This window comes from Podarcis melisellensis, assembly GCF_964234715.1.
Source record: "Podarcis melisellensis genome assembly, chromosome: 2".
Lineage (NCBI taxonomy): Eukaryota > Metazoa > Chordata > Lepidosauria > Squamata > Lacertidae > Podarcis > Podarcis melisellensis.
In genome coordinates this window covers 90050294-90075417 of record NC_138529.1, presented here as the reverse complement: position 1 = coordinate 90075417, position 25124 = coordinate 90050294, and the positions used below count along the sequence as shown (strand labels likewise).

Genomic DNA, 25124 nt, shown 5'->3' with positions numbered 1-25124 from the left:
AGAAATTCAGGGGCTTCGCAAAAAACTAGCACGCATGAGAGGTGAGCTCTTAAAACCCCTGACTTGGAGGCAGAAAAGCATTCTTGGCTCCCTCTGTATTTCTTAGTCCCAGAAGCCCTATCTGCCAGCCATGGCTACACATAGGGAGGGGACAACAGGGAGATTTTACCTTTCTGTCCTTCCGCCTTTGTTCCCCAAATATATTCTTGAACAAAACCCATTAACCTTTCATGCCTCTTTAAGAACTCAGAATTAATATTTTATCTGGTATTAGGTCCTCTTTTGGGCATAGGACTTCCAGGCTTTAGGAAACAATAACAACTGGTTTCGCTCTAAATCATCTGCATGGGATCACTTGCGTTCTAATGCTTATAAGTATGTGGTAGGCATAAAGAAGATTCTACTGTCTCAAAAAAGTAGAAGAAGAGATCCATTACTGCTTTTGTTTTCAGTGAATTTAGACAAGTACTTACTTCCTTGACTCTACTTAAACGGGCAACATTGCATTCCTATGAGTTGCCACCTTTTTTCTGCATTACAGTATCCTACAAATACAATATTGGCAGTGGTTGTGGGTAGAGTATGCATTGTGGATCTTGGTGCTCCTATCATCTGGTTACTTGCAATTTCTCTTGTATTAATTCTTGTTTTCAACTTTTTCTCCTCCTTCTTTTCACTTTCCAGTTGATTGCACTTGGTGAATTGGATAATGCTGAGGTTTTAAATTTCTTTCTTTCCCCCCCAAAATGTAGTGTTTGTAGCCTTGTAATCTGTTGTGCTGTTTTGCCAGTGCTTAAGCGTTGTGGTTCGTGTACTTGTACTAGTGACGTAGTAGAATGTAACTTGCCAGTGCCTGCAGTGAGGAAATAAGTCATTATATTGTCTCTTATCCTTCAACATTAATTTTGTCCAAATGTCCTCTGGAGGCAACATTTTTATCCTCTCTTGAAAAGGTAGAATGGAGAGGTAGCCATCATTTGCATTACTAAACATAATGTAACCCCCACCCCACCCAAAGATTATTTGCGTGCATTTAGAAGCAGTTAATGAAGATGCAAAGATACAGGAAGTTTTGTCCCATTGTCTGCCATTCTGAGTAATTAAATGTGGGAAAGACAACTAAAATAAGGGATCCAAATAGTTTCACTATTCATTAATAGACTTGAGCGTGTCTAGTGATGTTTTTGAGCTCATGCCGTATCTCAAATTGCCTTTTAAAGGACTTTCGGTTTCCAAAATAGTTTGCCATGCAGCAGGAAAGACTGCTGTTTTGAGAAATGCACTAAGCATGTTTAGATATGCAGAAGTAGTTGTGTGATGCCTTGGATCCTGGAAACTGACTGCTGCTACCAGGGAGACACCACCCTACAACAGTGTAGTCCAATATTAACTGTTTATAATGTTGATTAATTTCCCTATGCTGACACCTAAACAGAGTGAGTCTTTCAGTGGGTAAATGACTAGCTGACCCAAAGTTTTCATTCTAATAGGGAGCTGGGATCAGTGACGTTGAAAGATTTACATTTATCTCCTAAAGTGGAAAGCGGCCATACACCCTAAAACTTGGAATGGAAAGTTGAATCTAGGTAACTGAATGGGAGAGCAAAACCAAGTGGTGAATTTTTTATTGTGGATTAATTAATCAATTCTGAATAAGACTGCAGCTTTGAAGGTGACACCTATAAAGCTAAATCAGCAAACCTTTGCATATGGGAGTAGAACTATTGAATTCTAAAGTTTACTCTGCATAGACATGGGTAGAACTGGGGTACACTTTAGATAACTTGAAAAATTTACATTTTGAATGCATGAAGACATTCATTGATGGGTGTTGAAATGTCTCTTAAGTGTAGCGAATTTTCTTATTTCTCCACTGAATAGCTCTGAGAAAATGGTGAAGGTTTATTTAGAATATTTACATCTCACCTCTTTTGATCCCAAAGCTGGCTTAAAGTAGTTTGCAATAAGTCCACACAATTCAGCAACCCTATGTCCCCTAGCTGATAGCACAGGCCAGGATAAGTTTTGCTGCAGTCCTAGGACAACTCGCAGTTGTGTCTGGAGAGTGGTTGACTGGGAACATGCCTACTGCAGCTGCTCCTTCTCAGGCAAATGGATAGGGCTAGGTTGCTTTTACTTTGGCTCAAGGTAGTAGTGTTGGTCGTCTTCTCCGCTGCCAAAATTTCATTCCAATCCAAGTTGACTGCTGCTGTTTAAATGTCACTAGGATCTGGTCTATGTCTACATTGCTACTAGGGACTCTAGGACCTAGATACTTCCAAGGTTCTGGAAGAGAGCATAACCTAAGTGGAAGAGTTGATCAAGTGTAAGCATATTGTAGCCTTTTTGTATTGATATGTAGGCTTTTTTTTAAAAAAAAAGAAATTGTACTAAAGTGAACTCCTTCCTAGAATGCTGTATTGGAAATCCGCTGTCTCCAAGGTGCTAAGTTTCTTCAGCCTCATCCTAGACCACATTGGCTTCAAAGTATAGATCAGCTTTCCCCAACCAGATGCCCTCTAGATGTTTTGGATCGCAGCTGCTTAGAGGGCTGATGAGAGTAGCACTCTAAAACATACTGCGGGCACCGAGTTGGAGAAGGCTGGTGTAGAGAAGCGTCATGTATTTCTCTGTCTAATTAATTTGTGACAAATTCAGATGGAATTTGGGGCTGTTTGTTTTTTTGCTTTGATTTTCATTTAAACTCTTCCTACTCCCCCCCCCCCCAAGTCTCTGGCCATTGTAGCCTGCTGTGTTTTGCAGTAAATCAACTACAGTGATCAGGCTCGATTTAGAACTTAGGCTCTTGATTTCAAGTAAGAACTTTGTTGGCTGCCTTGCATGGAAGGGATTTCATGCTTCAAGCAGGTGTGTTTATAAATATAGGAAATGAGCGCTGTCTGTTTATTAAAAGTGTCTTCTGGCAGTAGTCTGGATTCCCTGAAGCCTCTGTAAGGAAGCCGCAGTGTTTTCCTTTGCGTAATTTCCACTAGCCACTGTAAAAGCATGGAATGAAAGAAACTCACCCTTTTAGTGTTCATTCTGATAAAATATGCTCTTGCAAGTCCAATTATTTGCTCATCCTCTTTGCCAGCCCAACTATATGTCTTTGGTTTCTGACATGTATAGAACTGCAGGTCTCTTCCACAAGGTTTCATGCACTAGAACCCACCTTGTCCAATGCAGAAATAAAAGCAGCATTAAGTAAAGAAAGGGATCCTGGCTAGGTTGACAAAGAATAGCAGTAGCCTAGTGCAATGGTTAACTCAGCTGTGGAGTTTTCCAAATAAGAAATACCCCATTTATTCCAATGGAATCTCTGCTGGAAGTGCTGGGCTTTCAACTTAACACTCCATTGCTGCAGTTGTGGACTGGCTGCTGATAAGCAAATTCCTTTTGGAGAGTGAACCATTGGTTATATTAAACCTAACCTCAGAACAAGTATCAGTAGAAGAAAGGTGAGATAAAATTACAGTGAATAGTAATTATGCAGTCATGAAACTGCTGCCTTAAGGTAGAAGAACGGCAAAATAAGAACTCTCCAGCTCCTGGAAACTCCTTCGGCAGTTCTGTTAAGAAAAATGAAGGAAACAGAAAACATTGGCGAACAATTACCCTAATGTGCACAGTTAGTCTTGGAATAGAGGCAAGTACATGCCATCTTAGGTGAATCTGGCCATACTGGACAAAAGGGATTGAACAAATGGGAAATGAGGAACTAACTAATTGGAAGGGGCCCCCTTGGAAGGTTGTGAACTTTCCTTCCTTGGAGTTTTTTAATCAGACGTTGGATGGCCACCTGTCACAGATGCTTTAGTTGAGATTCCTGCATTCCATGGGGTTGGACTAATGACCCTTAGGGGTCCCTTCTAACTCTATGATTCTATGGTATTTCCTACATAGAACCAGCTTCAGAGCTTTGTTGCCCAAGGACCTTATGTGAAATGGGTTTCTGTGCTGGGGGGCGGGATATATATGCATGTAGGACTAATATAATTTTAATTTTGTATTTCTGCTGGTTACATAAATGGATTAAGTGCCCTGCCAATTAATTAGCTCCTGCCAACCTAGCAGTTCGAAAGCACGTCAAAGTCCAAGTAGATAAATAGGTACCGCTCCGGCGGGAAGGTAAACGGTGTTTCCGTGCGCTGCTCTGGTTCGCCAGAAGCGGCTTAGTCATGCTGGCCACAAGACCCAGAAGCTGTATGCCGGCTCCTTCGGCCAATAAAGCGAGATGAGCGCCGCAACCCCAGAGTTGGCCACGACTGGACCGAATTGTCAGGGGTCCCTTTACCTTTAATTGATCTTGGAGGTGTGTTGTTCCTTCAGTAGCAACTGGATATATTAAATAAGCCTTATCTCTTTTTTTAAAAAAGGAGGAGGAAGAGTAATTGAAAGTCTTAATGGCCTTGATAAAGAAAGTTGTAAAGCAGAAGGAATCAAATGGAATGCTGGAGTGAGATAGCGTTTAGAAGAACTGATCTCTCTTCTGAAACTATTAAACTTTGCCTGAAGGGGGCATTCTGGTGATGCTGAATGGAGCAGAGAGATGTCCTACTTGCCTTCTCTCTCTCCCTCCCTCCTACATTGCAGTGAACTGCTCAGTTGGGCACCTGCCAACAGCCAAGCAGCAGTTACATAACAGGCATCTTTTTTTTTCTTCCTGGAATTTAGGCTCGCTGCTGATGTGTGACCTTCAGCAGTAATTGCCAATAAAATGTGGTGGAGCTGTTTACTGTTAGTTCAGCCCAGACTCTGGCTGTCAGTATCCCAGACTATGCTGGCAGATATTGCAGTCTGTGTGGTTGCTAAAGCATTTCTTTTTTAAAAAAAGAAAAAGAAAAAAGCAGCAACATTAAAATGCTAATACAGCTTCAAGGAAGCATACAGGGAACTGTGCCCAAAGCTATAATAGTGCTGTAAAAGCAAGAGAGGTGGTGGTGGGGGTTTGCATCCAGAAAGAAAGAGGGAATATTTTATAACCAGCCCTATGCTGGAGAATTTGCTCGTCTATGAAAGACTTTGGTCCAGATTACTAAGCGGCTCATTATGCTTAAGTGATTGTATTTAAAGGGAGCTCCCCCTTCCCCTTATATATTTTCATGCGTACATCATAAGCAAATTTGCATTTATTATCAAAGACAACTGATAGGATAAAGGGAGTATTTTTGAGCCTTTGCCTTTTCGGCTGCATGCCAGGCACGCAGTCAACAAATGAAGTTTTTCCCATGGCCACTGTTTTATAACTGTTGGGTGTCTTGCCAGAAGAAAGGGCAGCAGCTCCAGTAGGGTGTGGAACGAGAAAAGGGGAAAGAGAAGCATTTCAAGACTAGTCATAATATTGAGTGTTTTCAGCCAAGTATTTCATGCCTCTCCTCTCCTACATAGAAGCTGTAGATCAGGAGTCGGCAAGGTTTACCTCACCTGGGCCGGTTCACTCCAGCGGAGATCCATCTTGTGGGCTGGATTGCGTGTGTGTGTGAGCGCCCCTCCGACTTCCGGTGTCTCTGTCTGCGCAGATGCAATTTCCAGTGCTGTGGAAGCAAGTCCCTGTGCCGCACTGTGCTGGTTTAGTGCAGTGTGCGAGGACTCACCAAACAGGCGGTTTGGTTTGGGCCAGATAAATGACCCCCGTGGCCCATGGGCCTTAGGTTGCCCACCCCTGATGTAGATTGCTGTTGGAGGGGAGGGGTCAGTCCACTAATGTAACTAACCTTGCCAGCATTGCCTTGACTTGTTACCGACTCAGGGAAGGTTTTCATTTTAAGTTCCTCCCTGCATGGAGGGAAGAGGGAAGTAACACACACACATGTGCAACTCTGTGTGAACAGAGTTTTGTACATAAGGACTTTCCTCTCCAAAATTTGCTCTGGAATGTCTACCAAGTTGCTGGAACACATTTTGATGGGTGTGGGGCTGCAGAGGAGAGGAGTGGGAAGTTTCATTGCACAAGCAGACCAGTATTGTTGGATACAAGCATGTACAAATAAATAATTTGGGCAACAGCATACTATATTAGACCCCAAAGACAAAGTATGTATGTGCGTGTGTGAGCGAAATTTTTCAATTCGTGTTTTTGCATATTTGCTTTTAATCTGTTTTTACGCTTTGCATGGCACTTTAGAATTTGTTTAGAAAAAAATATGCATTAGAAATAGGAATGCTGAAATTTTGGGACACAGTTAAACTTGTAATTTTGCTGACTAAAAGTACTTTAAAGAAACTGCCCTAAGCCACAAATAGGGATAAGAATAGCTCCAGGTGTACTATTCAGGTTATGTCTCCTTGAAAACGTTCTGTTCTCATTTTAATGGTCACTTAAACTGAAGAGTAATGAAGTGGACTTGTAATTATTTTGTACCTGTATAGTCAAGTCCCCCCAAAATGCACTGGTACATTCTTTGAAAATATGAAATATATTTTAATGACTGAAACCATATTTCAGTGCTACACTAACAAGACTGCTTCTGTCTCAAGCTTCTGTGCTCCCATTCCCTCTTTTCTGATGCGTCCCAGAAGAGGAAATAAGTAGCATTATGCCCAGAAAGGATAAACTGTGCTTAGTTTAAACTAGTTGAAACAAGCAGAAATAAGTCTGTCATTTCTGAAGCTAGCATATTCCAAGGAACCATAGTTTAAACCAGCCTTCTCTTACTACCAAAGTCCCCTCCATATATTTTTTTAGACTACAACTTGGCTGGGTTAACTGGGGCTGCAGTCCAAAACATGTGAAGGCCATCAGACTAGGGCACACTGATTCAAACTAAAGGTGGGCCAAACATTATTCTCCAATTTCACTGCAAAACCGGAGGTAACATTTCTTGAGCTCTTGACCTGGAGGAACCAATGAAATTGGGGGCGGGTACACTTTTTTAACTGTACAATGTGGCCAAGAAATCCCTTAAAGTCTTTTAAAATCCTTGTACAGTGGTGCCTCGCTAGACAAAATGAATCCGTTCCGCGATTCTCTTTGTCTAACGGTTTTTTTGTCTTGCGAAGCAAGCCCATTGACAGCTTAGCGGCTTAGCGCTACAGCTGTCTAGCGGCTTATCAGCGGAACAGCTGATAAGCGGCTTAGCGGCTTAGGAAAAGGGCGAAAAAAGCGAAAAAACCCCGCGGGGGGACGCAAGATTTTTTCGTCTTGCAAAGCAACCCCATAGGGAAATTCGTTTTGCGAAGCGCCTCCAAAACAGAAAACCCTTTTGTCTAGCGGGTTTTCTGTCTTGCGAGGCGTTCATCTTGCGGGACACCACTGTATTTGAATTCCATGGTGTGACCCTGTCTACATGAATGCGCCCTGTCGTCTTTCTAGAAATAGCCATGTTACTACATGTGGTTCCATGGGCATACCAGGAAGCAGAAAGCTTGCATGTAGAGTGCCTAATGTTCCTGCTAGCTAGTATGTGGGGGCTTTTAAATGGTTTTAAGAACAGTGAAGACTGCTCAGTTTTTATATGGCATGCTCCCCAACTCGCTTACGCACTCACCCCAAAAATCCAAATCATTTTCACCTAAACCGTTTATGCTTGTCATACAGCAAGGATGGGGAAACTGCCCCCCATAAGCCAAATATGGCTTGCCTGGCCTTTGACCCACAAGGCTCTTCTTGCCAAGCCATATCCTCTACATATCTACCTCCCCTTACCCCCAGGGCAGGCAATTAAGGGTGGGGCTCGGCCGAAGGGTTTCCTAACACAAATCATAGGGCTTGGAAGCACTTTGCATAGTGATTACCAAATGCATGGCCTGTTCAAGAGGCAGCAACACAGGCATCCTACTGCTTCTCTCTCCAAGATGGCTCCCTGCCCCTCTTCCTGCTTCTTCCTCCAAGCTACCCTTGCTTGAAAACTCCCTTTTCCCGTCCCCTCAAACACCCCCCCCGTCACCTTGGTAACATCTTATCCCCCAGGCTGAAGGATTCCTCTCCTCAGTGGCCCATCAGACCTTTTCTCATGTTAACAGGTTTTCTCTTTACTAAGCCTTTGCAGCTTGCATTCTCCTTTCCTATCACAAATAACTAAAACCCTATCATTCATTAATTTCTAATCTATAATGACTAAATTCTCTTTTGAGATTTGTTGTTTCAGCAATATATATATATGCTTAACCATTACAGTAACTTTACTTTGCTAAATCTTTGATAATATGTAAATAGTTGGCCAAGAAAAGTCCCCCTTTACTAAACAACAGTATAGCAAAACAGCAGGGAAATGCTTTCAGAATTACATTTTTGGGGAATGGAACTCTTTCTTTAACAGCTTGTACCTTGCAATCCTGTTGTTAAAAGGTGGTAGTATTGGAGTGAATGGGCCTTGGAGTTGTAGGCAAGCTATTTAACATTTTTATACACTTTGGACCGGAAGAAAACTATTTTGTTTAAAACTTCCAGTATGATCTGAAAAGAGGATAGATATACCAGAATGAGCTAGATCAGGGGTAGGCAACTTAAGGCCTGTGGGCCGGATGCGGCCCAATCGCCTTCTCAATCCACCCCACGGATGGCCTGGGAATCAGCGTGTTTTTACATGAGTGGAATGTGTCCTTTTATTTAAAATGCATCTCTGGGTTATTTATGGGACAGGAATTCCTTCATATTTTTTCCCCAAAATATAGTCCGGTCCCCCACAAGGTCTGAGGGATGGTGGACTGGCCCATGGCTGAAAAAGGTTGCTGACCCCTGAGCTAGATGTTAGGTGAAGGAGGATAAACTCCTACAGCTGCTTCTCATTTAAGGGTTTACAAAGTCTCCTGAAAACAAGCATCCATCTTCTTGGAACTAGTTCAGGAAAAGAGACCACTCCAGAAATAGTTGGGCGTTATACAAGATTGTCTGGGAGTTAGTCGCTCGTAACGTTCTTTGGCAATACTTTAATTTACACGTATTTTCAGAAATAGACCTGAATCTTGCCGCTCCATATATTTAAACATATTATGAGAAGCATCCCTTTTTCGTGTAACATGACCGAATTCCAAGTCATCTTCATTATTACTTCTACTACTGCTGCTATTACAGGTTATGGTCCAGTGCTTGGTATGTCTGTGTGGTGTTGTTTGCCTTCAGTTTACTTGTGTTATCTAGGTGTTTCCTTGTGCATGCGGTATTGGTTTGCAATAGATGTTCATGTTTTTAATGGATTTTGGTGTAGTCATTTAAAGTTTGAGTATGTTCCTTAGTCATTTTTTAAACATTTAAATGCTGAAAGCATTACTGATCAGCTATGCAGACATTCTGTTTTGCTGCTGCTCATAGCAAATCTGTACCACATATATTGTGGAAGAGAAAGGTTTGGTATTGGAAAAGGTTAGAATTTAATTGTGTATTCTTGGACATGGCATTCCTGCTTGTGTATGTCTTGAACGTTTTTTCTTCCATTATTTTGGACTGGAGGTGAGAAGTCCACTGTAATTAAATTAATAAACGGGAACTGTATGAACTGGGAACAGATATTTAACACTACATCCCTAGCATATTGATGTGTATACGACTGGGATTGGCATTTCTGAGCAAGATATGCATGTGGACATTGTGCTAATGACCATGTACTTTAGGCATATGCCTATTTTTCCAAGGATCTTTTTTTTTTTTTTTTGGATGGGGGACAGGATTCTGTACTGTTGTCAAATTAGTATTTTGTTGTCTTGTAAAAAAAAAAAGTCAATATCTCCATGTGCCAATCATTGGTTTATGGGAAAGATTGATGACTAATGAATTTTCTTTTTACAATTTTGCTTTTAAATAGCTGCCACAGTCACCAGAAATGGAAAGCTCCATAGAGGTCTGTCACTCGCTCACCTATATTTGTAAAACATACAAATATTGGTGGTTTTTAAAGTAGCTGTGGTTGGATGTCTGTCTGTCTTTTTGGTGGTTCCAGTTCCGTTCAGATCAGTGAAGTTTAGCCAGTGTTCTCTGCATGTGTTCCAACTGCTTGGATTATAGTGCTAAGTGGACGAATTCATCCTGCTTCACTAAAAAAGAGAGAGAGAGAAATGGAAAAACAAAATAGCAAAGGGCTATGTCTATTAATTCTGATAGATGCCTAACTACATCTTACTATCAAAGAAATATTGAACAAAAGTTGGAATATTTAAATATAACTGCAATGTACTTAGTCTCTTGAAATTCAAAATACCTATCACCTTGGTGTAGCAAGAGAAGCCTGTACTTGGATCTCCATTTACAGTAGATTGCCCTTGAGCTATGTGTTTCTGTTTTTATTATTTATCTTTTGAACTTTTATACTACTTTTCATGAGGCTTTTGAAGCGGAACATGATGCCCATTAATCTTGTAGGCTGTGTAATCCTGTTTGAAAATAAGCTACTTTACTTTAAATGGATTTACTGACCTTTTCTTACAGGATGACTCAGTAACATAATGAACATGCATGTATTGGGAAAGTGTGGTTCAGTGTTTTGTATGCGTAAACATTGGTGACTGTCATGTGTGAACGTTTTATCAGAGAGAGTACTTTGCATGTTACTTGCAAACTTTTTACTTTTGTTTTGGGGTGATATCCCATATTAGTCATACAGTAGTTTTTGGTCAGTTGATTTCAGTGGGTCTACTTAATTCAGGGTACCCCAGTAAAGGATCCAGAGGGAAGGTTCTGTCCAGTGGTCCAGACGGGGGCCGTTGGGCCAAAGAACACCCTACTGGCGCCCTGGTGGGATTGCCTCATTTGATCTGCGTCATGGGGAGATCCTTGAATCCCCCATCAACCCTGAAGGAGTAATCAATCAGCAAGTGGGTTGGTTGATTTAGGATACACACTCAGTGCCTATTCTAAAGTCTTCTACATCTGTAATCAATGAAGTTGTGGCCAATTTAAATCCCAGATTATTATCTTGTCATCATTCCTGCTATTACAAAATCACCACCCAGGTCACTGGCTCACTGTGCTTGGAGCCAAAATCATTTATGTGCACCCCTTTCTTCCTCTTTTCACAGACGAGAGGAAATTAAAATCTGTTGCTTTTAAACTAACCAGAGTTCCCAGAATTCAGACATAGCAAACAACTGTGATTGGTTTAAAATCAGAAGTGGATACTTTGTGTTTTCTCCTCAGGTCTGTGCTAGAGGGAGAAGGGGAATGTCTTAAAGCCACAACTCACCATGGCTTCTGCATGAAACACTAAACCATAGTTTATCTTATATACAAACCAGACCAAATTTCCAAAACATTTCTTTAAAAACTAATAATGAAGACTGACAATAAAAGATCTACTTGTGGTGTTGGCCCTTCTTTTAAAGTTAACATTTCTAGTTTACATCAAGCAGAAATGAAGCACTTTTTCTTAAGTTCCATTTTTTGAAACAGATATTTGGAGTGAATTGTGTCCAGAATAACTGCACATTAAACTGTGATGTGTCTGTATATTGCATGGAGGCAACCACTGGCAATTTCTTTTTCTCTTCATTCATTATGGTTAGGTAGAGAAAGAATGTTAGAGCCAGTGCTATCAAGGCTAGATGAATGTTGTACAAATTCATTGCAGCAACTAGTTATTGGTGCTAAATTTATTTAGTGTCTCTTTAGTATCAGACTTTAAAACAGAATTTTTGCATACTCGCCAGGAGATTGATCAAAGTCTACCACAAAGACAGCTTGAAGATCATAAAAGGGTACGTATATTCTATGGTGGTGTTTAGGTTTAATATGTTGGGTGCTAATTACACCTGGGCTTTCTTTGTTCCTTTTTCTCACTTTTTAAATAGCATAAAGAAAATGTGGAAGTAGCTGAAGGATCCATCTGTTTGTTGCTGTTGCAAATTTCAAAAATATTATTGAACAAAGATGACAAATGCTATTTGATAGGTCCAGATTAGATTTTGGAGGCTTTCGGATGTTAGAGAATGTGTGGGTGTGTTCTTTTATTTATTTTTAATGGTGTCACCTGACTTGTGACATATGACATTGTAAATTAAGTTAATATAGATGTAGCTGCAGTGGCAACTGGTAGTAAGCGTTTTAGAAATTAGGACTTGCTTTCAGGGGAAAAACATTGGTGCAATGTTTCTTTCCTTATATAATGTGTTCTGTACCATAGATGCAGGGCTTCAGTTTTGGGGGGAAGGTTACAGCATTAATGAAGCCCATTAATATCACCTTGTGTGCCCCTCTCCCCACTTGTAGTTAAACCATGTCCCACAGAGTCTTCTAAAGCTGTAATTTAGAGGGCTTATCTCTCTAGGGGTCCTGTAATATTGCAGTATTCTGCTGCATAGACTATTAGAAACAGAGGTGTCTTCACTTAACCAACCCATAGTCCTAAAGCTCAGGATTTATTTTGACATAATCAGTTGGAAAACTCTTGCAGCCAATGCTGAAATATAGCAGCAGAATACACAAAATTATTTGTGTTTTTCCAGTAGCCTACTGTCTGCCTATTTCAATGCATGATTTTAGCAATGTTATTTCTTTCTTTACTGGAAGTAACACAGGTGCCCCATACTAATATTATGAAGAGGCATGCCTTCTTTTTCCTACTGGGCTTGAGGATCAATACTACTGTTCCATATACTGTAGATCAGCTTTGGCCAATATTTTAGGCCCCGTGGGCACATTTTCAAACAGGAGGAACTATTGTGGGTGCTGCGCACACCCTCAACCAAAACCGCATACTGCAACCTGAACTTCAGCCAAGACAGATGGAGGGGGCCCTACAGGAACTGAGAAAGACTTCTGTGGGCCAGTTGTTAACGGCAACTGGTAGTAAATATTGTAGAAATAAGAATATAAAACTCAGCTCTAGCACTTCATTAACATAAATCAATTTTCTCCTAGGGGGAGGAAATACAATATAATTGGATGCCTATTAAACTTGCCTGGGTCTGTTGTATGTGCTTTGCTTCCAGCCTTGCAAACTGTGCAGGATTGATGTCAACATAGACAGCTATGCAGATTTTGTTGTCTCCTTCTAATTAACTCACCCCATGATTGTTTGAATTGGGTTTTTGTGAGGTCTGTATTGTCATTAATGCTTCATTGTGATGCTGAACTACTACTACTACTTCTTCTTCTTCTTCTTCTTCTTCTTCTTTCTCCACCACCACCACCACTAAATATCATTGATTTATTAATAATCTCCTAAACAACCATCTAAAGGCAATTTGCACTAAAAATTATTAAAAGCAGTTAAAGCACAAAAAATAAATTTAAAACAAGACAGAAACCATACAAAATAGATGTTTCTGTAGCTAGGAAAGCCTGACAGAACAAAAATATATTTAGTTGTTTCTGGAAAATGCAGATAGTGGGTGCTATTAACAGAATATTTTGGTGGAACATGTTCCACAATCTGTTTTTTTGTGTGTGGCAGAAATAACTCTAGTGAGAAAGGTGGAGTTTGGTCTCATTAAAAATGAGATGCTTAAAATACATTTGAGTCTCTGGACTGGCTCACTCACTGTGTCGCAGATCATTGTTCCATGGTGGAAGGAATGGATTGTGTTCTTTTCCTTACCATGTCTACGAGGCACTATTGTACCTCAGCGACAGAGCACATGCTTTGCATGCAAAAGGCTCCAGGTTCAGTCCCTGGCAGACAGTAATGAGCTGGGTGGACCAATGATCTGAATCTGAATAAGCCAGTTTCCACCACCACAGAACAATGATCCTACTCAGGTAAGTAAGTGTATAAGTTGGACTTCTGCGTTTGTTCTAAAGGTGGCCAAAAGGCCAGTGCATCTATTTTCTACTACATGGAAAAATATGAAAATATTTAAGCCATGAAGTTCATTCTGTTTATAGAAAATTATTGTTTTTCTGTCTCTAGTAGAAACCCGGTTGTTTTTAGATTCTGACGAACTGCCCTATGTCAGGATTTTTTTAGCCAGTTTATAACCGGTTTACCTTTAACATGGAGGTATGTTAGAAGAATGAACCACCTAGTTGCAGCTGTCAAACGAATGCTAGTGTAACGGATAAGGACATTTCCATAACTCGTTGCTTAAGGCTATCTAGGGAGAGGAGTGAGAATCTGCAACTTACGGTGCAATTCTCCTGGAAGTAAAGAGTAAGGAAGCGTTCAAACTAAACGGGTCATTTCCTTTTCAATTCCACTTATTAAATATATCCTTTTGCTTCATTAGTTTTTCACAGGTGGATTCAGTTGAGTGAAGAACAATGATTACTAACATGGAGAGCTGCCAGTCTGGGAGCCATCTAGTGCCTACTTAAAAGCTTACGGCCACTCCATTATGATGAGCATTGTCACTTTCAGAAGCAGATGTGGGTCTCTCTGGGCTTAATCCATCCAGGTTTGTGGATGGGAAAAGTACTAGGAAGTCCCAAAGCCAATGATGCCATTTAAATATGCTTCATTGAACAAATCCCAAGTGCAGGATATCTCTTGCTATGAGGGAGTGCTTAAGAGGGATATTTTTATTAAAAAGCACACACTTCATTACATGAATTATCTTGAAATGGGCCATAAATAATGTTTTGCAAACATCTGGAGAGCTCTCAAGGTGGTTCAACAAAGGGCAACTAATGTAGAATGCCTATTACTGATCTATTGTGACTTTCGGCTTCTCAAATCTTCACCCAGCCCTACAACAACTCGCTGGAGAGGAGCTAAAAAGTGGCAATTATGTGTGTATGGCAGCATCAATGGTTCATTTAGGCAAGGAGATGGAGACAAACAAGTTAAAGAGCAGAATATCCCTACCCGCCCCCACCAAAAAAATGAAGAAGCCAGGAAAGGGAATTTCAGAGAAGGGGGCACTATCATGGGGAAAGTCCTCTCTTGTGTTCATACTGGCAGCTGTAGTGAGAGAAAGGCCTCTCCTCCTGACTGGCACCTACTGGTTGGAGCATATGGTGGGCCCGCCAAATCATCACACAAGTATCTGTACCTTGAATTGGGTACAGATTAGTGCAGTGCTCTCTGAACTGGAATGATGTGTTGTCCTTTAGTCACTGTGCTCAGAAACTGAGCCACTGGATTCTGCCACAGCTGTAGCCTCCAAACCTTTTCCAAAGTCAGGCCCCATGTAGAGGCCCATTGCTGTAATTTGTATCAGGAAAGCACAGATCTTGTATCTCAGGGATGTACAACAGGTCGACCATGATTGACAGGTCAACCCTTGGTTGTTAGTAGTCAATTGTGGGCTCATTTTCGCATTCGGCCTTGCCCCCTCCCTCTTTCCTTTATCCGTGCATGATTTCAAGAGCGGAAGACGGAGTTTCTGCTGGCGGGATGACTTCTCGTCTATCTATTTTTGTTGCTGCCTGGACCCCTAAAAAAAGGTTGACAATTCCGACTGCCCTCCCTCCCTAAAAAAAGGTCATTGTCAGTTTTTCATTCTGTGAGTAGATCACAGTCTCTTGGGAGTTGGACGTCCCTGCTGTATATGAACATCTGCACTCCTCCCTAAACCATCATGACCAAAAAAGGCTGAGATACAAAGACCATACCTAGATCAGGTATTGGATTCATCCTTTGAGGAGTTGGGGATCTTTTTGTTTTCAACATATCACCTTTTGTTTTCTTGGACAGTTACTCAGAATTTTGCTATCTAAAGTCATCCAGTCTACAGTGAAGATTCACAGCAACTTATTCCCATAATTTGCTGGCAGATAAATTAGTGACTGTTTCCAATGTTGTGAGGCGTGTGGGAGTAGATGAAGGGGGCTAAAGGGTCTATCTCCTGTTGTGTGATGTATCTGTTCAAATAACCTAGATATCCTACCCACCATGTGGGGCCTTACATCTTGGTGACTAAGAGGTCAGTGCTCATAGAGTGTGTTTATAGTAGGGGGACTAGCTGTCTGATTTAAAGAGGTAATAGGCCTTAAAATCTATGAATGTAACAAATCAGGGATAACCTGAACCACAATAGCTTTATTCCAAGTGTAGTGATCATATTCAAAATACTTTGTGGGTAGTGACACTTGTTACATAGTAGCGAATAAATTTGTATCAAGTCTGAAATTAAAGAAGAATGTTGCCTTTCAAAATATGCTTTCATAACACTTAATGAATAAATAATATCTGGTATTAGTTAGAAAAGGTCAGGATAAATTCTGGAAATAGCATCTTTTTGTTACTATTTCATAATATTTATCTCAACTTATGGAGACAGATTTTTTAAGTGAAGGAGTATATATCTGGCAACAGTGTTTTTTAATTATTATAATATTTTAATCCCTTAATAACATTCTCTCTCTTTCTCAGCCCCATTGCTGTTGTCGTCTTGCTGTATAATTGTACTAAAAATAACTTTTGCTAGTCCTGTTGAGTCCTGCAACCCTGCTACACTCATAATTTGTCTACATGTTGTTGTTCTTTAATTTAATATCTTGTTTGAATTAAGGGTGAGGCACTCAGACAGGTTTTGGTCAACCGTTACTATGGCAACGTCAGAAGCACAGGAAGAAGAGAGAGCCTGACCAGCTTTGGCAATGGCCCATTGTCTCCTGGAGGCCCTGGCAAAGCTGGGGGAGGAGGTAGGATGTTCGCTGTGCTAATTATGAATTTTGTGTGACTCTAGCCTGCCATGTTGAACGTTCTGTCTCTGAATAACAAATCAGTTATTTAATAGCTTTGGCAGGTTGTCAGCAGGTATTTTTTTCACATTGTCATTTACAGAAGAGAATTACTGCAGTTCCTTAAAAAGTTGAAAATTAATCCACTAATTGCCTTCTCCATCCTTCCATTTCTAGACTTTTCAATTATATTATATGACCAATTTCTTGCCAGTTCCCAAAATCTGTATGTAGAAGTCCATTCCCAACATGTGGTCTTTCGTCATATTTCACACGGTTTTTGTTTGTTTGTTTGTTTTTAAAAAACCTTTATTTCCATTTTGAAGGACTTAGTACTGCTTTCGAAACAGAGGTGGCTTGATGGCCTACTGTTAACAAGATGGTGCCTTTTCCACAAACCTTACATGACTTGCCGTTGGGTCCAAGCCCTTGCTATTTAAAGAGATTTCTGACACATGGGTGATAATGATGATCAGTTAAATTTATATCCTGCCCTTCAATCCAAAGGTTCAAAGGGCAGTGAACAAAAAAAAAATCCCATTAAAATACAAAAAATCTATATGGATCCACTGTCAGAAAGTTTTCCCCGATGTTTAATTGGAATCTCCTGGTATTGAGAGGCTGTAGCTCAGAGCTTTGTAGGCAGAGGGTCCCAGGTTCACTCCTCAGCAACTCCAGATAGGACTGGAGAATTCCTGCCTGAAACCCAGGAGAGCCGCTGCCAAACCATGTAGACTAGTGTTTCTCAACCTGTGGGTCCCCAGATGTTGTTGGACTACAGCTCCCATCATTCCTAGCCAGTGGTCAGGGATGATGGGAGTTGTAGTCCAACAACATCTGGGGACCCATAGGTTGAGAACAGCTTCACAGTACTGAGCTACATGGACCAATGATGGTCTGATTCAGTATCAATCAGCTTCCTATGTTCCTACTCCAGACCAAGATTACATGTTAGAAGTAGCCCCTATGTGATTTTATTTTATATAAGAATTCATGTGACTTCTTCACAACTGAAAGTAATTAGAGAAATAAAATGTATTGTTTGTCACCTTTAATGTCCTTTATATGGCTCCCCCCCCCTTTTTAGATAGGTTTTTGGGCCACAAACAGTTGCTCTGTTTTTTGGAAAGGTTTTTTTTTATGGTGGTTGTATTTTTCTTCTTATTCTCTGTTGGTTTTGTTTGTCATGGCTGTTTAATTGCATTTATTTTTTGTTGTTGTACTGTTAACTGACTGTTTTAACGTCTGTTAGCTGCCGTGGGTTTGTTGAGGAGCGGGAGAGTATGAATGCTCTTTACATAAATCAATCAGTCTTAATGACAGCATCATCTGCTTGTATTATTAAGAGGCAAGCATGTTGTTAACACTTTAATGGTTAATAAAGCTGTGAATAAATGGAATATGTTCACAGTTACACTTCGATTCATTCGTTTTTATAGGTGAGTGACCAATGTTTTCAGATAGAAATAATTAAGCACAATTCATGAGAGGCTTGAATTTGCTCAACCTGTGTGACTTACCTTTCTGTAGGAGGCGGGTCTGGTTCCAGCCCAGCAAACCGAGGTGAAATGAGTTTGTCAGAAGTCCAGTGTCACCTGGATAAGGAAGGTGCATCCAATCTGGTCATAGATCTCATCATGAATGCCACCAGTGACAGAGTTTTTCATGAAAGCATCCTTCTGGCTATTGCCCTTTTGGAAGGTGGAAACACTATTATACAGGTAGGAAAAGTGCTTGTGTACTCCTGTTGATAAGCTTTGTGGGTTTAACATGAAAGTCGGTGAGCCCAGTGCATTGTAAAGAGGTGGGATCCATCATGCTCAAGTCACTCTGCTGATATTGAAGTACAATAACTTTGCTTTCCACTCTTTGCTCTAGGTTCACTGCTGGAGGATTTGGGGAGGTAGCCATACTGGTGTGGCAGATGAGAACAGAGCCAGATTTAGTACTCAAAGGAAAAATCTAACAGGGTTTTCTCAGCTGCAGCTTCCCATGCAGGTCTGGGGAATCCTGAGAAAGCAGCATGAGGGAGTTAGTACTGATTGTGTAAAGCTTACTAAAGATTTCTAGACAAACATAATTTTGATAAACTGTTCCTTTTTTTAAAAAAACTGCATGCAGCGGGATAATTTTTTTTAAAAAAGTTGCTGAATTTTGAAACTTTATCAAATAGATTGTACTCTGCTAGTTAGGCTATGTTCAGCAATATTGATTTGCATAAGACTGCAGTTTCCTTAGTGGCTGGGTTTTTCACATCTATGTCCCAAACTCTGAGCCATCCGAATATCTTAAGCAGTCTCGGCATGCAAATATTGCAACATCTACTGTCATGTCTGTATATTTCTCTCTGGGTACAAGGGTTTATGCAAGACATTTTGGTCCCTGAATTAGAACAGCACCTTTCTCCATCTCTCCCCCACCTCACCCCCCCACCCCACAACCCTGCATCCCAATCAAGGTTCATGATACAAAAAGTTGACAAAGTTATTTCGGCACCTTGGGCAGAAAGTCTCACCAATATTCTCTTTATTAGTAAAAATGTAGACAAGCTACTGCTCAATTTAACACCGGTGAAAAGAGTGTTCTGTGCTGGGTTGCCAGGTCATGTGATCAAATTGACTAGGTTTAGGAACCAGCTTAGGTCCTCCTCCTCTAGTCATGCCCTGACCACACCCCTGGAACACCCCTTTTGGGGGGAATCACACCAACCTTAGCTGAACTCTGAGCTATGATGAGCAAGTTCCAGCAGTGTATCTTTGGCTGAGCTGCAGTTAGAGACTTAATGTTGGCGGAGCCCAGAGGATCTGCTGCATCTTGAAGCCGCTGATCCCAGCAGATCTTGCTGTAGGATTTCCCCCTTAATATAATTCGAAGACTTGTAGCTGAATCTGCAGTATTTTGAGCTGATGTGATCATGATAGCTCCAGCAGTTTTTTTTCATTTTGCATGGTGTTGTACTTCACAGCATGCACAACTTTGAACTCATCCTTACTTTGGAGAGCATTAAAATACTAGCATATTATTCACAAATGTTTTCATAGCCAGCTCCCATCTTAATTACAGGTTTTGTGGTTTGTTTTTCAAATCTCTTGGAAATAGCATAATAGGCTCTTCTTATGTGACAAAAGCAAAAACTCTTTATTGTTTGACAATGCCTTTGTGTGACAATCCATTCCATGTTTGTACTTTGATCCCCAAAGAGGTTTTTTTGGGTGCTGGCAGAGCGGGCTGCTACAAACGCTAACTGTCTCTTATCTACCATTGCTAACATTTGGGTGTATGGAGTTGCATCGTTGTGCACAATGTATGTGTGTTCTTTTTCTTTTTAATGCACATTGGTCTATTTTATTAGGTCTTTTTTATCTGAGTGTGTGCCTTCACTTGAAAGTCTGTCAGCTAACTTCTTTTTCCCCTAGAGAAGTCACACACTCTTCCTCCGAAATGGTATCTCCATTCTAGAGATGCCTCTATATGCAGTACTGTGTCTTAGAAATCACATTCTGAAAGTTTGGTAACGTTGCTGCTGTAGTGATAATATTGTCTTATCTCTGTTCGTTTGAACACTAGGTGGTTCTCATCTGTAACTGAGGCATATACCGAAGGTAGTGTGTTTACAGTCACACATGAAGGCCCAGATATCCCTGTTTTATCTGCAAAGTCTATATAACATTTATTCAGACTTTTCAGATGATCCCTAACAAGATTAAAGTCCCTGACAAGCAGGCAGAGGCAGGCTATTGAAAACAAGGTCATGCTACTTTTTGGTAAGCACAGGAATCAACAAAGATGTTATATAACTTCTATTTATATCCTACTTGCTCACTAGCTGCAGGCATACAAGAGAAGCTGAGGAGGGAATTTAATGAGCTCTCAAGGCTTGCTCACCTTCCCAGGCTGGTAGAGACAGCTTGAGTTTTTCTGCTGGGGTTTTTTTTTTAAAGTGCGTCAGCAAATGAAGCTGGTGGCTGGTGGGTGGTGTGGGAAGATGGACTGACTAGTTGCTATGGTTTTTCTATAATTCCCCTCTCTTTCACTTTCTCCCCCCCCCCCCGTTTTTTTGAGGGTTCCTCACTTCCAGGAGCCTGCAAAACATCCTTGTTTCTCACACCTACATAAAACTCCCTCATTCAGGAAGGAAGTAGGATGTGTGCTGCCTTGTATTGATAGTGCTGCGTGGTTTAAAGGCTCATGTACTTGTGTGGGTATGTGTTTGTGTGGAGCTGTGTTTAAATGTATGAACACAGAGGCTCCGTTTTTTGTTTTTGTTTTTTGAAGCAGTATTGAAATGGTAGCCCCACAACTTGCACATAACCAGAATCATCTGCTGCATTCTATTAAATGTTTAATCCTCATAACAGAAGCAGAACTGTAAAGTGTACACATTCAGCCTCCAATCAGTTGCTTTAAGGTCTTAGAGTCCTTTTGTCCTTTCCTCCCCCCCCCCCCCCAATCTCTCCTGTTTGGTTAACTGCCTCCTTTAAATTGGAGACAATCAGGATTTTAGGTGTGCCTATTGAGGAACCATCAAATGAAATACCTTTTTCAGGAATCAAATGTCACAGATGGCCCCATCCGACATCCCTTTTATTGCTTGCAAAGGAAGACAAGTAGCAACCCAAGCCTATCCTTAAACAATTTTGTCCCTTTGAAAGTGTCTGCTTAATCAGGTTTCTTGTTAAAATGTCATGCATCCAGTTCTGATGATTGGCCTTTTGGGAAGCATCAGGAATACAACCGAACTGTGCGTTTGATTCATATTAGAACTTCATACTCTGACTACGTGATGTCCCCATGACACTCTCTGGTTATTTTAAAACCAGATTGTAAGCTTATATTAACTCTTAAGGCACAAAGCAGAAATCCCCAATGAGCTTTATTTTAGGCTGAGAAGGATGACTGCCACCAGAACATTTCTTGCTTTTTGGGGGATACTTGAAGAAGAGCAAGGGAATTTAACAATTATTAAGTATATATTAAGAAACCATTGGCCAGCAAATGGTTTCAGGCCAAGAAAAGTGCATCTTTGATGTGCCTTGTTGGCTTTGAAAATAGAATTTAATATTTGACAGTTAACAATGAAGGTTTACTTATCTTAGGGAAAGCATAAAGGGCTGACTCCCATATCTTGATAAACAAGTTTTATGTATGTCCAAAGGGTCTTAGCAGTGATTAATGTGACCAGGTTATGCCCATCCCCTTACAGAAACCCTTTATCCAAGCTAATCCTTTTTCAGATCCTCTTATGATTTGTCTCTGCGCATTTTCTTCAAAATTTAATGGGAACCTAAGGTCCCATTTCATTGATTTGCCTTGAATCTAAAAGCATATACAGTGACTGTACAGGAGAGAAGCAGGATTGCTTCTATAGTCCCTGTTGTCCTCTACCTCCCTGTGTATGGTTTTGTGCCTGTGGGGGCAGAGCCTATGGATGCTTATATGTGAAAAGTATTTATTCACATTGCATGTTCCATGTAAGTTATTCAAGGGCAAAATACCATGAAAGACATTTTTTATTTTTATTTTGGGGGGAGGGAAATGCATATGACCAAGCGTGAGAAACCCTATGCATGAAATATTCCTAATGAATGTTTCTGTAATCACATTACTGTTCTCTTTATGAAGGAATGTGGATAAATCCTACGGCTCTTCTTACAACATGAGCTTGCAACAAGCAAAGCCTATGCAGTAGCAAACCTCTAATTATCAAGTCCAAGCAAAAACCACACCACCTGATCCAAATTTTCCTGTTTCCTCTGTGTGTGTGTGTTACAGTATAAATAGCTGTAACTGCAGGGCAGACCTAGTTAACAGCTAACTGAGATGATAATGTTCCCCATGTGTATGGCAAATGCACACGCTTCAAGATCTGAGCAAAACCTGATACGCCGCATATATGCAAGAGTAATCCTTAAGCTAGTCCATTGCATCTAGTCCATTGCATCTGAAATGTTGGAGGTTTATTTAATATAAAAAAAGTTTAGCCCCTGAACAATTGAATATGCTTTACCAGTTCAGCAAACCTGCAGCGGGAGAGAGAGGTCCAGGCTGAGTGTCCACCTTTTAAACTACGGTTCTCTAGTGTGCTTTGGAATGAAGACATCAATCAGCAAGGCATATGATCTGCTATTCAATACTTCCCTGAATCTTGAAAGGGCAGATTTGTGGCTTCAGCCAACTAAGATGCAACCCTTGACTTATAACTGGACACCAATGTTTATTATTTAGCAACAGCAGCAGTTTGATGGACCTAGATAAGAGGATTAATTAATGTGAATGAGTTCCATTACACTGTGCTTCTTTGCATTGTAAATAACAGGACAGTGGTGAATGGCCAGATGGGGGAATTGATGAAATATGAGGAGGAATAGGAAGATATAAAGGTGAAGCGGGAGATGGCTTGCATTAGCAGATACCGAGGAAATGAAATCTGTTCAAGTCATAAGCTGCAACAGGATGCTATTTAATAATGAGAAGTGCACTTGTGGCAGTTATGCAAAGCACAATAGGGGTGATAAAGTGAGCAAATAAAGAGAAAAGATCAAGGAGCAAGGAACAAGCAGTTATATCCTCCCCCCCCCCATCATCATCATTATTATTATTATTTTAGATATTCTGAGTTAGACCAAAAAGTGCAGCTAGGATGGTTGAGTCTGGAAAAGCATGAAAAATGAAATATATAGCGCACTAAGAAAGACACAAGTCTATAGGAAGGTTTGCTTGGTTAAATGGAGTGCAGAGCAGCCTTCCTCAAAATGGTGCCATGCAAATGCTTTGGACTACAATTTCCAACAGTCCTAATGTGCTGGATGGGGATTATGGGAATTGTAGTCCAAAACATCTGGAGGCATCAGGAGTGGGGAGGGTGGGAGAAAAGCTATGAAAGGCAAGAATTCAAATATGTGAATTACTATGACTTTTTTGAAATTCTGTGGCAATCAGTCGCAATCATTATCTCAAATGTCCTACCAGAAGAAAGACATTCAGTTTAGAAATGAAAGTGTGCTTGGGCTGCATGTGTAGTTACTGATGCCCATCGTTTGTGAAGCATGCCTCATGACCTCTGCACGTCATGTGATAGTTCTTGTTTCATGGCAAATGATTTGGTTGTGAAACAAAATACCATCTGATTATCAGCGGTTCCTCCAAAAGGCAGACTCAATGGCAGCAGGCTTTGCCATATGTCTGGCATTGACTCGTTCTCCCAAGTGTTATCCCCCGTCACCATTGGCATATGGGACTGTACAGTTTTCTTTCAAACGTTTTCTTCTTTTTTTCTAAAAAGAAAGAAGGAAGGAAGGAAGGAAAGAAAGAAGGGAGGGAAAAGGCAAGTAAGTTCCAGGGGTGAACTTACCAGTCGGAAGTAGAAGGGTTCATGCAGCACCAGAAACAAGATAAAAGGAAGTAAATGTGCGGCTCCAAACAGTGCCTTTAGGGAAACATGGGGAAGTTGTGATTTCCCACTGTTGAGGCATGTCAGGACCTTGTTAATAAGAGGAAAAGGAGGAGAGGCGGTAGTAATGTAGGCATAAGTGAGTGTGAGGTGACAAAGAACAGCAGGTGGGCTGAATACGTGACCTCAGCAAAAAGTCTAGAAAGCACTTTCAACAAGTTGGAATTGGAAAAGGCGGCGGCGGCTGCTGCTGCTGCTGAGGCCTTGGGGAAATTCACAGGGGTTTCTTACAAGGGGTTTCCCAGAGTTTTGCCTGTCGACAGTTTTTCTGAGACAACCCTAATTAATAACTGGCAAGACAACAGTGGGATGTTTAGCGACCTTTAAAAAGCAAGCAAGCAAGCAAAAACAACCACTTGTTTGATGCCATGGTTCAGTCCTTTTTTAGAAAAATAAAGGAATAGAGGTGACTGTACTCAGACCTTTCATGCATAGACAAGACTGGACAGTTGATCTCCCTTCTATATATAGAAGGAAGATATGATTACATTAGCTCATAACTCTTTATTGGGGGATAGCTAAAGAAAACATTGAAAACCCTAAGTCTGGCAAGAGGTACAACCTTGGTGCTCCCCTCAATATCCCAGAACCAGAAAAGGTTACCTTCAAGTTGTTGTTGTTGTTGTTACATACCATCCTTCATCTCAGGATCACAGGGCAGTTTACAAAAACACAAAAATACATAGCATAGTAACAATCAAAAACAATACACTTTAAAAGGTAATGGACTGCATAATTAGCCACAGGCCTGAGAGGAGGAGAAGAATGTTTTTGCCTGGCACCTAAAGATATGTCACAAAGGTTCCAGGTGAGCTTCCCTGGCAAGAGCATCCCACAAGCAAGGAGTCACCACAGGAAAGGCCCGTTCTCATGTTTCTTAGTCCCGTCACAGGACAAAGGTGCTTCAAACTTGTGGTTCTTGTGGACGCCTAGAAAATAACACAACATTGCCTCTTAGCATACAGTGTGAAGGAATTAACCCGGGTGGAATTTGCTATTTTAGGACAATCTTCATCCAATGTGAGCTGTAAGCACAAGTGCCCTATAGGATATACAGTTTTGTGTGTGAAATGCAGTGAAACAATATTTAAATCTGAGAAAAGATATAGCTGCCAATAGTATGTGAAATACAGCACAGCTTTCACTGTTTCCTAAAAGGCGATATTCTTTCGGCAGATAAAA

General features: G+C 40.8%; 1 protein-coding gene across 8 annotated transcripts in view; it reads left to right on the top strand.

Annotated features, from left to right (window-relative positions):
* Window positions 1–25124, top strand: part of ITPR1 (inositol 1,4,5-trisphosphate receptor type 1) — a 199093-nt gene that overhangs the window by 119825 nt on the left and 54144 nt on the right. For 4 of the 8 annotated variants that reach the window (XM_081901281.1, XM_081901283.1, XM_081901279.1 and 1 more), the window contains 5 exons: window positions 685–717; window positions 9741–9776; window positions 11578–11625; window positions 16321–16453; window positions 18023–18213. In XM_081901281.1, the coding sequence (XP_081757407.1) occupies window positions 685–717; window positions 9741–9776; window positions 11578–11625; window positions 16321–16453; window positions 18023–18213 (441 nt within the window). The remainder of the gene's footprint in view (window positions 1–684; window positions 718–9740; window positions 9777–11577; window positions 11626–16320; window positions 16454–18022; window positions 18214–25124) is intronic. The other 4 variants (XM_081901286.1, XM_081901285.1, XM_081901282.1 and 1 more) reach the window with 3 other exon arrangements.